The 17430-nt window shown below is 33.1% G+C and overlaps 1 protein-coding gene across 2 annotated transcripts in view; it reads right to left on the bottom strand.

The window, feature by feature from the left end:
* Positions 1-17430, bottom strand: part of WASL (WASP like actin nucleation promoting factor) — a 65476-nt gene that overhangs the window by 12509 nt on the left and 35537 nt on the right. For both annotated transcript variants that reach the window (XM_012474016.2, XM_012474015.2), the window contains exons 3-8: positions 15557-15643; positions 15093-15189; positions 11691-11714; positions 4824-4992; positions 4063-4105; positions 699-852 (exon numbers count right to left, since the gene is read on the bottom strand). In XM_012474016.2, the coding sequence (XP_012329439.2) occupies positions 699-852; positions 4063-4105; positions 4824-4992; positions 11691-11714; positions 15093-15189; positions 15557-15643 (574 nt within the window). The remainder of the gene's footprint in view (positions 1-698; positions 853-4062; positions 4106-4823; positions 4993-11690; positions 11715-15092; positions 15190-15556; positions 15644-17430) is intronic.

Below are 17430 nucleotides of genomic sequence, written 5' to 3'. Positions count from 1 at the left end.
AGTTAAGTTTTTTAGAAGAATGTTTTAACTGGAGCTTTTACTCAACTACAATATTGTGAGTATGCAAAAACTAGGAAGAAGAAAAGAAAGCAGTCCTAAATGAATAAGGTAGGAAAAAGATGACTGTTACATTGGAAAATTTAGAGTATTTTATCTGCATTTTACTGTGATAATTATTAAGACAAAACTAAAATACAAGGTGCTTTAAAAGAAATATCAAATCTTAAAAGGTTGTAAATTGTGCTCTCAGGTACACAAAAAAATTTTATACTTTATCCAAGAAAAAGAATTTGTATTGCAAAATTAATAGATTTATATTATTTATATTCTGAAAAGGTTTATATTACTAATTAGAAAGTAATTATATTTAAATTACTACTTCTGAATTACAATAAAATCTGGTGGTTTACAGTATTCCTTAAGTAAAACCTTTAGGCAACTATAAGTTTTTACTTTAAAATAGAAAAGCTGGAAGATTTTGTATGGATTTTTATAAATACTTAATAAACAAAACCTTACAAATTTTTTTAGTTATGATAAAATAATGTTAAGACATAGTATGATGGGCCAAATCAGTTTTTCATAAACTTAAACATTCTGCTCAAGGAAGGGTTCACATGTATGAACGTACCTGTTTTCCATGAAACCGACCTCAAAAGATTAAAACAAAACCAAACAGAATGCTGAATAGAAGTTACCTTGCCTTCGTAGTTCATTTTTAACTGCTTCAACGCCTCCTGTTTTTTCAATAAAGTCATATATAACTTTTGATGTTTCTCTGTCTTTAAGTTGTGCCTCTGAGATTCCGCACATATCGAAAAGATTCTTCAATTCTGGATCCAAATTATTCAACTACAAAAGAAGGTAACTGCTAACTATAAAAATATATCTCAATTTTAAAAAAACATAATTTTAAGGCTCATCTGTGTCCTTACGAAATTATTTTACGTTTATAAACTTTTTTCTTTCTTTTGTGTTTTTTCTTTTTTTTTTTTTTTTTTTAGTTTTTTCCCTTTATAAACTTTTAACATAATTACTTACATGCTAACTAAAAGATCTTATTTAAAAAAACTGAACAGATAGATTTCCTATTTTGTTCTTTTTTGTTCCCTGCCGTCAAAAAAGGGCATCTCATTTAGATTTCTATTAGCCTATTCATAATTCAGATATCTCCAATGCTCATCTATTCCACCTTGTCCTAAGTATGTAAAATTAGGAATAAACACAAAAAAAGTAAATTAGGAGAGAGATCCAAGATGGCTGATGATTAGCAGCTCGGGCACGTACCTCCCAGTGAAAGCGCAAAGAACGAGAGGACGCCACACTTTCAGACGAATATTAGTTGCTCACGGACCAGGAGATTCCCAGTGGAGGAGCTCCACGGGTCGCCAGGGCGACTCTTGTGGCCGGCGTGGCGGTTTTGCTGGTGCCTTAGCACGCCAGTTCTTGGTGCAGAGTCCGGAGATTCCCGGGCAGAAAAGCACCATCAATCTTAACACCGCTGTTTTGGCCGGCTCAGTGGATTGCTCAGATTTCGGCGCAGGGAATCAACAAGTTGGATGTCAGAGACCCAGTTAGAAAGTTGGTAATTATAAAGACGACAGATGGACAAATATATAATGAAGGGAAGAAACCAGCATAAAAAGGTAGAGAATACTCAAAATCAGAATGCCTCTCCCTCTACAGGGGATTGCAATTCCTCATCAGTAACGGAACAAGGCTTAATAGATTACACGTGTGTTCCAATAACAGAAGCAGGTTTCAAAACGTGGGTGGTAAGAAACTTCTGTGAATTAAAAGAACTTGTTCTAACCCAATGCAAAGAAACTAAGAACCTTGAAAAAAGGTTTGACGAAATGTTAACGAGAATGGACAATTTAGAGAAGAATATAAGTGAATTGATGGAGCTGAAAAACAACACGAGAACTTCGCGAAGCAAGCACAAGTTTAAACAGTCGAATTGATCAAGCAGAAGGAAGGATATCAGAAGTCGAGGACCAGCTCAGTGAAATGAAACGAGAAGACAAGAATGCAGAAAAAAGGATGAAAAGGAATGAGCAAAGTCTCCAGGAAATATGGGACTATGTGAAAAGACCTAATTTACGTTTGATAGGTGTACCTGAATGTGACGAAGAGAATGAATCCAAGTTGGAAAATACTCTTCAGGATATCATTCAGGAAAATTTTCCCAACCTGGCAAGGCAGGGTAATATTCAACTCCAGGTAATATAGAGAACACCACAAAGATATTCTTCAAGAAGACCAACCCGAAGGCACATAATTACCAGATTTATTAGGGTTGAAATGAAGGAGAAAATACTAAGGGCAGTCAGAGAGAAAGGTCAGGTTACCCATAAAGGGAAACCTATCAGACTTACAGCAGATCTCTCAGCAGAAACCCTACAAGCCAGAAAAAAGTGGGGACCAATATTTAACATCCTTAAAGAAAAGAACTTTCAACCCAGAATTTCCTATCCAGCCAAACTAAGCTTTATGAGCGAAGGAAAAATTAAATCTTTTGCGAACAAACAAGTACTTAGAGACTTCACCACCACCAGGCCTGCTTTACAAGAGCTTCTGAAAGAAGCACTATACATATAAAGGAACAACCAATATCAGCCTTTCCAAAAATATATCAAAAAGCAAAGAACTTTAACACAATAAAAAATTCACATCAACTAATGGGCAAAACAGCCAGCTAGCATCAAACGCCGGTATTAAACTTATATATATTTTAATTGGATAAAAAGCCAAAACCCATCGGTATGCTGCATCCGGGCCCATCTTACATGCAACAATACACAAAGACTCAGAGAGAAGGAGGAAGATTTACCAATCAAACAGAGAGTAAAAATAAACTAATAAACAAAAAGCAGGAGATGCAATTCTCGCCTCTGATAAAGTAGACTTTAAAGCAACAAAGATCAAAAGAGGCGAGGAATGACATTACATAATGGCAAAAGGATCAATGCAACAAGAAGAGCTAACGATTCTATAGATCAACGAGATAGAAAATTAACAAGGATATTCAGAACTTGAACTCAGACCCGGAACAAGTAAACTTAATAAACATTTATAGAACTCTCCACTTCAAATACACAAAACATACATTACCACCTCACACCTATTCCAAAGGTGACTATATAATTGGAAGTAAATCACTCCTCAGTAATCGCATAGCATTTCATAGGTTTAAATTAAATATTGGTTGGCTGTTTGTTTGTTATCTTCTTCCCTTATTCCTTCCTGACTACATCATTAAGTATAATTATCAGTATAAAAGAGGTTTTCAATACCCATTACTAAATTGCATTCTAGCCTGGGCAAGAAAGCAATACTCCCATTCTCTCTCCCTCTTTCTTTTCCTTTTCCCTCCTCCCTATTCTCTCTCTCTTTCTCTTCCTTTTTCCTCCTTCCTATTCTCTCTCTCTCTTTCTCTTTAAAAAAAAAAAAAAGTAAATTAATTAGAAAATCTGAGAGCAAGGATCTTCCTGTAATAAGAGGTGCTCAGTATGTTTGTGGAGTTAACATTGTAGCTATAACAAAAATAACCAAAAGGATTTTTTACTCCAATCACAAAAAAAATTTCTCTTTAAAATAATTTATCCAAACTGATTAATTTTTGCCAGCAGTTTCACAGCGCTATAAAACAATCGCAAAACTGCCAAAAAGAATTGGAGAATGAAAAAAATCTAGATAATTCAACAACTGAATATTCAGAATTTGATTATACTCCTTTCTAGTAATTTGGTATACATTCCCCCGAAATTATTACTTAGCAGAAATGATTTCCTTCTCTTGGCTTTCAAAGCACAAGGATTTTATTTATACAGTGTATAAAGCCAAGGTACACAAAACCTTGGTCTAAGTCTTAACAGAGACTTAGCCATGAATGACATAACAATAATATGGGCTTAAACTTCAGTTGTATATATACACAAAACACAAGCACATTCAAATAGATACTAGAAACCTCAAAACGAATAATAAAAATAAAAATCTAGGCCGATATATTGCCACATATTTAGAGTTATAATGTATATGACTTGAAAACACACTTACATCAAAGCCTGTATTTGGATCCCAACCAACATGTCCAATGTGCCTAAAGTAGAAAATAGAAAAAAATAGAAAAATAAAATTCACAAAGGGCATTATAAATACAATATATATGAAATTCAATCTATATTTGGCTTTGAATTTTTGGCTTGAACTAATAGTTCTCACAAACATAACCATATTATGATAAAAACTATGTACGAAGAGTCAGAAGAACAGGATTCTAGCCCTGACTCTGCTACTAACTGAAACTTAAAATTTTTGTACAATCTCTCTGAGCATCTATTTCCTTAACTGTCAAATTAGCATAAGAGTCCAAGCATTACATATATAAGAGGATAGGGGTTTCATAATGAGTGAATAAAATAATGCATATTGAACTTCTTGAAATATATTACATAAATACCAGAGGTTTTTACTGCCCCTAGGCAGTAACTGTAGACAATTTCTAAGTACTATTTATAGAGCAAAGTGAGAAATCATTTTTATGTCCAACAATTAGCTGAAGAAACAACTTCATCTAATTTTTCTTTTCTGATAGTTGAAAAAGTAAATAAACTGTAAGGTACAAAGAACGTCTATCGAGCAACTGCCTTAAAACACACACACACAAAAACGCTAACCAAGTGCATAGCTAAAAAGGTACTGAAGTGATGAATGTACGTACCCTCTCAAAAGGAAAAGAAAATCTTTTAACAAGTTAAAAATCAAGAGCAGCAATGAATAAATCAGAAGTGAAGATAAGAACAAAAGAATTGTCTTACTGGAAATTGCTTGGTGTTCCTATATCTGCCTTGGTTAATCTCTTCTTTTTAGCTTTTCCTTTCTTCTTTTCTTTGGTATGGGAGATGTTGTTAACTTGTGTACCATAAAATCTATTTGTTGTGATTTCTGGATTTTTTATGTCAACTGTAGCCATGGGTAGATTAGGACCTGCAAATAAAACCAAAATAATATGAAAGGGATATAATTTAAGATAACAATTATAACTAACCACAATTTAGAATGTAAATATATTTCCTGAAGTAGGATCACTTTATTATAAATTATTTTTATTTTAAACTTGCACATTAATTTTTTCATAAAGTGCTGCCTAAATTTCTAAAACCTGTAAGTTCCTAAAGAAATTAATGTAGATGTACTATTTTAAAGCAAACTTACATTTTTATAACATTAAATTTCATAAAGAACATGAACTTCCAGCTAGAATTTAAATATAATTAGTCTAATCACTTAAATTTTGATTATAATAGCCTCATACCCAACACACTGCTCAATGGTTAAGTGAAACATATCTCATAACAAGGATAAAGAAAGTAAAATATGTATCTACTTTGTTTTAAATTTAACAAAGAAATATAGGCTTAACTCCTTGCTTCAACTTGATTAGTCAAGAGGAAAAAGGGTACTTATACAAAATTATTACCATTTTTTCCAAAACTGGCATACTTAAGTCCAATGATATTTTCCCCACCAGTACACATACACCTTGACTACCAGAAGTACAGAATTTAAAAACTTAAAAATGCAAACATTCTTAAAGCACTCATCTTGTGCAAGAATCAACAGTAAAAATATCAAAGGCACCTTTCCATATTATTAATAGTATCTTCAGAAGTGGTACTAAATGTAGCACAAACTTGTCTTACAATTCAAAATAAAATTCTTGAACTTAAAAGTATGAAAGTCTGCAAGCAAAGCATTCAACTGAAAAATTTCTTAAAAATTCAACTAAAGGGCAACACATGTTCCTTAAAGATCCTATTTTTATATATGATTCTCTGACAAATCCTCCGATGAGACCAAGTTCTTCTGAGGTGACTACATTAACAACTTCCAAAATGTATGAGGTACTAATATCATTGTGTAGAAAAGAGTTTAACACAGCATACTTGAGACTGCTCTCCTTATAAAGGGCCACCTGCGAGGCTGGCCCTCAGCTGACCCATTTGGGAACTTGGATAGGGTTCCCACTATTCCCTGATGAGGTGGGCTTATTGTACTTAAATTGTTTGTGCTAACAATGCAGTTTATGTTGAACATCAACTTTCCTTCTGGGAGTCTGGAATCTTGGTAACTGCAAGATAGGGGATATCTATGTAACTAGCCCACAACAAAAACCCTGGGCACCAAGTCTCAAACAAACTTTTCCTTTAGACAACATTTCACATGTTGTCACAATTCATTATTGGAGGAATTAGGTGCAACCTCTGTTACTCCACCTTCATCCCATGTGTCCTTCCCTTTGTTGATTTTGTTTTATATTTTTTCACTGTAATAAATCTTTGCCATGAGTACAACTATATATTGATTGAGTCCTGTAAGTCCTTCGGGTGAATCACCACCTCTGAGGATGGTCTTGGGGATCCTCAACATAATCAATAAATGGCAAATAGAAATCTCAAGGCTAATGTATATTAGGTGATCCTTAAATTCCAATTTGACTGTAATTCTTTAATTATGACCCAAATCGCCAATATATCCTACTTACTAAAATTATCTGGAAAAAAAATGTTCATTTACATGGGTAAACTGTATATAACCTATTTTTTCCCAACTCTACTATTAAAGACAAAACAGAGCTAGAACAAATTTATGAAAGCCATGTCACCTTATCCAAAAAGTAAATAATTTGGAAATTTAATATTACCAAAGTTCAACTCTTACCCGTTAATATTCAAACTCTATTTATGTATAAATACAATATGTAAATAATCCCAAAGTTTTATTTACAATTTCATTAAAAAATTCCATGGGAAGTTGCTGATATTGGTAAGAAATAATTTATTGGAAAAAATGAAAGCTAGTGAATAATATGGATAAAATCATTAAAAGCTTTTTCATTGTCCAGGAATAATCTGAAAAATTAGATCAAGAAGTAACAGTGAGTTAAACAGTGCAAAATGAACTGAAAGGCTGATTAGGAGATTAGGATGTGAATTTTCAAAGTTGTTCAGGTATCAGATTTCAGCATTTACTGTAGTTATACAAAATAAAGGACTTTCTGAGAATACCCAGAATGTGAGGGCTAGAAGGTTGAACTGGGGTTACACTCAGACCTTCACAGACTTATCTGGTGGTTTGCTTTTACTTTTCATTCCTCCCTTTCTGCCCTCTCTCTTCTTCTAACTTATCTTTACCAATCAGTGTCTGCAACACTATCCACAATAAGATGCTGCAAATAACTTTTACCTTATCTTTATATCTTAGAAAAATTTAAGAATTAAGACAGAATTAGGAGTATTAGAAATAGGAACTCTCTTTATTCATATGGTCTTTCCTGAACTAAGTATTCAAACAGCAACTATAAAGAACAATCAGACTCACCAGTAAAACATAAAAGGAAAAAACAAGAAAAATCTTTTCTGCCACTTTAGCTTACGTAAAAGCCACCTATTTATTAAACTACAGATGACTAACATGGAAACAGAGTTGCATAAAGTTAAGTTTAATGATTTAAATTATCCAAGCTAGTATATTTTTGAAAGATAAGCTTCTTATAACCTTGATTTATAACTCACTAGAGAAAGTAATTCAGCTGTCTCTGAAGAAGATTCAAGAATATGGATAAGGACAAATATAAGTGTTAAGTGGCATGAATAACTCCTACTGTAGTCAGACCCCTCTTCCCTCTACCCAAAAATCAGGCATGGACATATTGTTATGCATCAACATGATCTCTTTAAGTCATTATAGATGAATTTCTTAGTACTAGTTAAACATTGTTTAAGTAACTCTATATAGAAAAATCCAGATTACAGAGATACATAGAAAATTAGTATTAAATGGAAAATTAGTTTCTTTTCAAAATCACCTTCCATTTTATTAATGAAAACAAAGGGCAGTAAGAGTTAGGTGACCTTTATAAAGTCATACAATTAGTGACAAAAGAAAAGGTGTACTCCAGTATTTTGGTTCCTAGTCTACTACCCTTCCAATTAACTATTCTACCTCTTACATGAAAGTCAAACTACAAGGTGGAGACACTGCTAATTTTACAAATGCTGTAATACATTATTTCTTTACCAATTTATCAGTTTTGTTAGTCTGTGGTCCAACAACTATTCAATAAATGTTTACTAACAACTTCCAGAATTTAGAAAAAATGGATTCCTACACATTCAAGAATTTAGTTACCTGGTTATTTCTGTTGATAATAGTTATTTACTTTAGAGTTTGAAGATGTCAGGAAATAAGTTTAAAATGGTATTCTAAAGCCAAATTGAGTATCTGTTTCAAGTGACACACTAAAAAGAAGTGATAACCTATTTAAGGTATAGAGCCATTTTTTAACGTAAAGGATATAAAAGATTTGGTAACAGATGTACACACTCAAGTCATTTCTAATAAAATTTAATTATTCCATTTATGAAATTATACTCATCCTAAGAACAACTACTATGTACATATATAATGAAGGGGGGTTGTTTTTCTTCTTTTTCAAAAAACATGACAAATTATCTCCTTCTGATTAAGGACAACCGTTGCAGGAAAAGGTTTTAAAATATTCTTGTGAACAGACATGTCTAGTTAATTTTGAATCTAAAAGAACTCAAGTTTCCCATTAATTACATAAAAAGCAAAGAAGTCTCACCAAGGTAAAACAATTGAAAAACAGGTGGCCTCCGTCAAGGCAGTCATGAAGCTGAAAATAAATCATTGGAAAGTATATATGCTAAAATGTGAGATTGACCAATAAAGAAATGAGTAAGTAAGAAAGATACTGAATTGCATTTTAGGAAGGTATGTAAATTCTACGTAAAGTATCTTTTTAATAGTTACAATTTGAAAAGGTCTGGCAAACTGATAATCTAAATAAGGATCTGGGACAAAGCACCTGCATAGCTACTGCAGGACATGGTCCAGGGGACCACTGCCACCTAGCGGTGGTGCAACAAATACAGTAAAGTAATAATGCAGCCTCCCAAACAGTGGTCTCCACTTAGTGAGGAAAGCAAGATAGTATTTATTTTACTCTTTGTGTATATGACATGTTAATGCCATATTATATGAATATTTTATAAGTATACAAGTATTGGTAATACATGCTGTATAATTTTTCCCTTTAACAACACTATTTAAAAAAATCCTCCATTTATTTAATGAGGTCTGAAACCACTGAACCAAATGATTAAAACTAAAGATTTAAAACCAATAGCCAACTCAGAGAAAGAAACTACATTTAATTCTAAGTGGCTCTCTTAGTGGGGCAACAAAATTATGAAAAACCACTGTTACATAAAGAATTTTCAAATTCTATCTATTCATGGAAATTATGTGCCTCTTCAGAAATTCATTTTATAAATGATTTTGGGAAATAAAGTACAGTCAGTCCTCCATATTCACAGTTTCATATCCATGAGCTCCACATCCACGGATTCAACCAACTGGGATAAAAAAAAAAATGGATGGGCGCCTCTGTTCCGAACATGTACAGATCTTTCTTTCTTGCTATTATTCCCCAGACAATACAGTATAACAACTATTTACCCAGCACTGCTTCTCAGTCTTTTGGCTAAGATCAAATGTATCTAGAATGCATTTACATTGTATTAGGTATTATGAGTCATCTAGAGAGGATCTGAAGCATATAGGAGAATGTGTGGTTATATGCAAATACTATGTCATTTTGTATCACAGACTTGAGTGTCTATAAAGTTTTGTATTCATGGGGGGGATCCTGGAACTGATCCAACATGGCTACATGTATTTACAACCTTAATTCTATTATTTCTACAGCATCTACACTTTAAAATCTGGGGTACTTTCTCCAGAGTGTTTGAACAGCACAACTAGAAAGTCTTCTTTGTTGGTACTCAATACTGTGAATACTCTCCAAACTCAAAATAATGTAACAAATTCAAAAAGGTTAAAATACTGGGCTTACATCAAGGAAAATTTCTAATACTACATTAAAAGTTCACAGATGAACAACTTGTAACTCAGCTGCTTCTGTTTCTTTTGCCTCTGCCATGTACTAGTTTATATATCCTGAGACATGATATTTACCCTCTGTCTTAGTTTTGCCTTCAAAATCATCTTGACATAACAGTGGTTAAGGAGCCAGGCTCTAGAGTCAAACCATCTGATGCTGAATCTTGCTTCACTACTTACTAGTTATGAGACCATGAGGAAGTTACCTAGCTGTGCCTCAGTTTCCTTATCTATAAAAGAGAGATAATGGAGCTACTTCAGAAGGTTTCTGAACAGTGCCTGGAAGGTAGTAAAAGATCATTAAATAGTAGTTGCTATTATTATTGTCATTATCTTCATCAGGATAACTAACATTTATTAAGCACTATGCTAAGTTTTGATTGCCTCAATTCCGACAGCAGCCCTAAATTTCTATTCAAAAGAGAAAGTGAAACTATACAATATTTGGTACCTATTAAGCACTACTGAAGGTAGTCGTGCATTTAAAAAAACTAATAAGGTAAATAACCCAAAATTTAATACAGCAACATCTGGTTCATGTTTCTGTATCAGGAAAAGTAATTTAAGGACAAAATCAAAAGGCAACATATTTTTAAAAGAAACAAACCCCAACAATCACCAACAGCTATCATATATTAAGAACTCTGTATGTAAGTGTTCCTTGAATAATCATTCTAGGTTCTGATAAGAGGATCTGAGATTGGCTTTTAAAAAGAAGCAGGTATTTTCTCTATTATAATGAAGGGTCATGGAGAATGTTCTTTACCTTCATAGAATCAGAGACCTCATTTAAATACAATGAAAGCCATAGATCCTCTCTCTCCAGAGAAAAGAACATATTTGGCGCATAATTTCAGGGAGTTTATGAAGTCTAGGGTAAGAATTTCTACCCCTGAGACCCTATCTTTTACATCTTGGTATTCTGCTTTTACTCTCTAGTATTCAATATTTTTTAGAAAATGAATTCATAATACTTCAAGTGATCATTATCAAATTAAAGAGCATTATATGCAGCTAAATTAGTTCTAAATATACTATAGCAGTAGGTGTTCATTCTGAAAGGGGCTTCATATAACACATAACCAGTGTGAAATAATATTTTGAAATAAGAATAAAGGATAAATCTTAAAGTAGGAAATTAACAAATATGCTAGACAAAATATACTGCCTCTGGGAAAAATTTTAAGGCCAGATTGTATACTTAGTCAAATGTGAATCCAGGATTAAGATTTAAGTATTAGTGATCTTCATCTTCACCCTAAGTATTCTTTCTTCATGTTAGAAAAATAAGAAGAATATTGTTTCCTAAGTCTCATCTGTCAGTCATTAATCAAAAATGAGAACATAATAAACTGTATAATTTGATCATAGATACTAAATATAACTTACTAATGTATGGTACATGTTACCACAAGGATTAAACTGTATACTTAGTCAAATGTGAATCCAGGATTAAGATTTAAGTATTAGTGATCTTCATCTTCACCCTAAGTATTCTTTCTTCATGTTAGAAAAATAAGAAGAATATTGTTTCCTAAGTCTCATCTGTCAGTCATTAATCAAAAATGAGAACATAATAAACTGTATAATTTGATCATAGATACTAAATATAACTTACTAATGTATGGTACATGTTACCACAAGGATTAAACTGTAATCTAAAATCTTAAAAGATTAATAATTATCAAAAAGCTTACCATTTGGGGGGTCTCGCCTTTTCTCTGTTAGAAAATAAATTAGAAGAACGTTATTAAATATATGTAAGGCAACATCAACATAAAAAAATAATTCACTTAAACTCTTATTCCTAAATTGATGTATGAGTGACAAAGGAAGGTTTTTCAGAAGACCTGACATTTAAGCAGAGATCTAAATAAAATAAGGAGGGAACCATATATTTAAAGGCCCCAAGGAGGGTGCAACATGAAAGAACCTCAGGAAGACTGGACTGGAGTGAGCAAGAGGCACAGTGCAAAGAGACAAGTCAGAAGGAAAGTCGGGGACTGGATCATACAGGGTTCCACTGGCTATGGTTAAGGACTACAGATTTTATGTGTATATGACAGGAAGTTCTTATAGAATTTTAAATAGAGAAAGTGATATAATCAATCTACATTTCTAAGTTTACTCTGGCTACTGCATAGAAAAGAGATAGTAAAAAGGATTGAGAAGAAGCAGTCAGAGAGCTAGTGTGGCAGTCCAGCTGACAGATCAGGATGGTAGCAGAAAAAGTGGTAGGAAATAGTCAGATAGGATATGTTTTTGAAAGCAGAGCCAGTAAGACTCTGATAGGATATTTATAAGGGACCATGGTGAGCCTGGGGGATAAGATGGAATAAATGCCTTTTACTGAGACAAGGAAAATTAGTAGAAGAACAAGAACAGGTCTGAGTGGGGCTGGGGTTCAGGATACAGGACATGGATCAAATATTCTGCTCACACATGTTAAGTCTAAAGGCTATTCTGCCACCTAACTATTCTGAAGGTCAGAGAAGCTGTGTCAGTATTGAAGACAAAACTTTGGGAATCATCAGTATACAGTTTTCAGATCTGTAAGACTGGATGAAAGCACAAAGGGAATGAGAATACTCAGAGAGCTCTGAGCACTGAGACAGACCAGAAAACTGCTGAAAGCTACAACCAATAAGGTAAGAGAAAAATTTGGGAAATTTCCATCTATTAATTGCATTCATACTCTTACATATCATGATTACATACCAGTATTGCATTCATACTCTTAATACCAAAACACTATTTCGGCTTTAAGAAAGTTCAAAAGTAGAAGAATTTTTTAAAAATGTAATTTTCAAAGATTTTCTAACATAAAATTCACTGAAATTATATAAATAAATGATGCAATAAGATAATTAGCTTATAAATGACCATAAACCAAAATCAGTAGGATTTATTTAGTAGACAAGTTAAAAATCTTAGCAATGGGATATATAACTGTATTACTCTGATAATCTGATGAAGTAGCTTTCTGAAACGTTTGAAATAAGCAAGTCCTCTCTATATCAATACGTATCAATCACCAATTTCCAAGGTGATGTTATTTATGTAATCAGAGAGAAAATGTTTAAGCTGGTAGATGACACAAATAGGAAAATATGCTAAGATAAATATAAAAGTTTAGAGTATACCTTCTCAGACGCAATTAGATACATGACACCATCCTACTTGAGGGCAATATATGTGAAAAAAAGGGGGGATGGTTGGTTGAACAAACCAGAATGGGGGCTAATGGTATAAGGCATTTGCTAGAAATGTTAGTAGAACTGTGTTTAATTAATTAAATCAAGGGATGTACTGGTCAGACTGTATATGGAGTACTGTGTTCAAATTTGAATACCATATTCTGAAAAAGACATCAAAACTATAGTAGATTCAGAGCACAGTACTCAAGATGAAAAAGACTATAAACTATATTATAAGAATACTTCAAGAAAGTGGGACTGATTAGGCTAAATAAGAGAAGAAAATAAGGAGGACGTGACGGTTGGCTTCCACTACTAAATGACTACTGTGAGGAAAATTAAATAGAGGAATTCTTTGTTGTTCCACAAGCTGGACCCCATGTGTCTCAGTTAAAGAAAGGTAAAGATGGAGTTTGACTCAGTATGAAGGGCTACCCCAAAATAACTCAGCTGCTTTCCTAATGTTATCATTTTCTGGTTTTGGAACACTTTGCCTAAAAATTTAGAAACCGTATAAAATAGAATTCCTGTGCCAGGTGAAAGACACCTTTAACTTACCAATTCCAAAACCAATTACTTTATATTTTCAGAAATATTTTTACTCTTTTGTACATTGAAAATGTCACACTTTGACTGAAAGGAACCCAGAAAGCCCCTGGCTTACCACCACAGCATGCCACTGAAACAGGCATTGAATTATTCCTAAAGTTGAGTTTCAATATAAATCCTTTCCTAGCATGAAATCAAGTGGTAAATGCCACTGGCCCCCAAAAGTAACAAAAATAATGGGCCCCTAATAATTCTCCTATTCACTCATTATGAGTAGAATATCGTAAGATGGCAATAGTAAAGCAACAACTTAGCTCACTTTATTTTCATTTTTACCTCATCTCCCTCTTGGAAACCTACTAAAATAACAATAAACATATATAAAGTAGAGATAACATGTTTTTATGTTGATGTTTTTCAGATATGTTTCCTTTTCCTCGGCTTCCTTTTCCTCTTATTGGTAAAGCACACCTTAAATACCATGATCTTTAAATTGGGGTAACATGTACCCCTGGATGTACAGAAAGACTTTTTAAAGAGTACATAAGGGCATGGCTAGTTTTAAGGGTACCTATTTGTCAATTTCAACTCCTACATGTTCTTTCTCCTGATACTGATCTGCTTAAGATGATTTTGGAGAGGTTCTCCTTTCCTAGTCACTCTTCTTCACTTACAAAAGAAAGGCCTGGTACACTGTTGTCAAACAATAGTTCTATACCAATTAGTTTAAAGCTTTACATTATCCTGCATTGTTCCGTAATTGTTTTATATGTGTTGGAGTTGTCTCACACACTAAACTAAGTTCCTTATGGGTTTTATAGTACACAGTATTAAGAACAAAATAGAGAGACAAGGCATTGTTTATAGATATCGTTAGCAACTCTGCTTATTTGCTTCTAAGCTTGCCTAAAGTCTTTGTTTACAAAGTATAAAATACTCTTAAAACTTTATATTACAAATGCAAAATTAAAAGTCAATATATATGAAATTTTATCAACAAAAAAGGTTACTGAAATCAGTCCTTCAGTAAATCTAAAAAAAATAGTTCTTAACAAAAATATTATTTATTTTAAGGTACAGACCACCAAATTTTTTTGTAAATAGTAAATATTTTAGGTAATTATTTTAGGCTTTGAGGACCATTTATTTAACTGTGTATATTTAACTATGTATAACTATTTTAACTGTGTTGTGGCAAAAAAAAAACAGTAGCCAAAGACAACATGTAAACCAATGAATATAGCTGAGTTTCAATAAACCTTTATTTACAAAACAGGAAGTGGACCACACTTGTCCCATGTGCATTTTGCTGGCCCAATATAAGTAATTTAAAAAAGAAAAAAAAAGGGTTACCAGATTTCCTTTGTCGGCGGCCCAACAGGTCTGTAACTGCTTTTCGGAATTTTTTTGCTTCTTCTTCATTGGCAAAATTAAGAGCAACTTGACAAGTCTGAAATATTTTCATCAAAAAGGGCAAACAACAAAACGTACAAATTTAGCTTTATATCATAAAAACAATGGGCAATAGAAGTCTACTTCTAAAGAAGGAAAGGTTAACTTTACTAGCAGATAAGACATTATTTTATGATCTGAATAATTTAACACAAAAAGCACGGAGAAGGTCAAGTAAAAGATTACTATTAGAGAAGTTACCTATCATAGCAGACACAAATACTAATTTGAATATTTCATCTTCAGCAAAAACATAAAATAGTAAAGTGAATTTGATCTTTCATTAAGGCTCTATAAATAATTTGGATTAGAAAAGGCAAGCAATGAGAAAAGTAAAGATGGCGATAAAGAAAAATATGACTTACATCTCCAGCAAAGGTATGAAAATATCCTCTAGGACTATTATATACAAAGTTATTGTATAGCTCTTGTTCCCACAATAGTTTCCCATCCTAGAAAAAAGTCAAATATTATAATAAGAACTACCAAAACATAATCTCTAGGAATAAAATGAAGCAGATGACTCCCATTAAGATATCTGTTTATATTAAAAATAACTTTTACATGCACACATATAACATTTATAAGTATGTAAACACTGGATTAACCTATCTTTCATAAAACCTACATATCAAGTGAATTTAATTCAGCTAAGATATAATCTCATTAACCAACCATTTCCAAATTCAAACACATAACCAGAATAATTACTAGGTCATCAATGTTACATAGAAGGAATAGAATACTTTTGTACATGCACTGATTACCAAAGCACAGTTCCACCAGCAATATTTAGATGATGTACTATCAAATATATTACAGGGATACTTTTATGTTCTTTTTCTCAATTTTATAGATGTAGGAGGGTCAAGTATACCTTCCTTGTACTGCTCATTAACCACCTTCAAATTCTTAACTTTCGCAGAGTAGCCTTCTAATTATATACTGGTATAAGTAGTATTAATCATGATGCAGAAAGAGACTGATAATTAAAATGCATCAAAGTTAAACTATGGATGAGAGTGCCATGATGAATGCCATATCTATTGCCATAGTACAAAAAATATGTTTAACCTTAATACCAAAGGTGACTAATTAACGAGTGTTCAGCAGTAGTTACCCACAATTGGAAATAAGTGGTTAGAGAAAGATAGTCATTGCCCTATCCAGAAATGCAAGGTTCTATCTAGACCACAATTTAAAAATATGTAAAATTCACTGTTCACACATTATATAACCACTGCAATGGAATTCCTTTCTTAGTGGAGTAGTATGCCAGTATGTGTATGCCATTTCTGAATAGTGCTTCTCAATGACTATGAGAAATATGTCAAAGCACTTAGGGACTTCTTTCAAACTATGTATGTGTTCCCCATCCCCCAGAATCCCCACCCTCAATATAGTATGTGTTTAGTAAGCCATAGTAACCACTGCTAGTGACAGGAGCATGCCATATCGCTCAGCTGTCTTGGAAGCAGACATTAAGAAGCACTAATTTAAGCACTAATTTAGCCCAGGACTGGTGGCTCAGGCCTGTAATCCCAGCACTTTGGGAGCCTGAGGCAGGAGGCTCACTTGAGTCCAGGAGTTTGAAACCAGCCTGGACAAAACAGCAGAACCCCATCTCTACAAAAAAAATACTAAAATTAGCCAGGTTCGGTGGCATTCGCCTGTAGTCCCAGCTACTCAGGAGGCTGAAGTGGGAGGACTGCTTGGGCCCAGGAGATCAAGGTTGCAGTAAGCTGTGCACTCCAGCCTGGGTGACAGAGCAAGAGCAAGATCCTGTCTCAAAAAATAAATCAACAACAAAAAAGAAGTACTAATTTACCAAATATCGTAAGTAAGATCTTATTTAATCTCAGTGAAATTCTTTATAACAGACCAAATATTGTTATCTCATTTTACAAATAAAGCTGAGGCAAGAGGTGTAAAAATCTCTATTATTCAGGTCATATTAGTGCCCAGGAGTTTAGAGGCAGTTTTAGTTTTTTATAATTAAAATCTCATTACACTTATTGCCACATGTAAATATTAATCATGGAGGCTTACTTACAGAAAGGTTTTTAAAAAAATAATGGAGACTTCGTCTTAGCAAAATGATAGTTTTATGACAACTATAAGAAATGAGTACCTAACAAAGGGTATCCAATCTATAGCAATGTGATTTATGATTGGGAGTGAGGGATATAAAGCTATGAAAATCTGAATATATCTATCATGAGAAACAACATAAGAAAAA

This window comes from Aotus nancymaae, unplaced genomic scaffold (genome assembly GCF_030222135.1).
Source record: "Aotus nancymaae isolate 86718 unplaced genomic scaffold, 86718_ANA_hifiasm-v0.15.2.pri h1tg000002l, whole genome shotgun sequence".
Lineage (NCBI taxonomy): Eukaryota > Metazoa > Chordata > Mammalia > Primates > Aotidae > Aotus > Aotus nancymaae.
The sequence above is the reverse complement of the archived record's forward strand: the minus strand, read 5'-3'. Positions and strand labels throughout refer to the sequence as shown.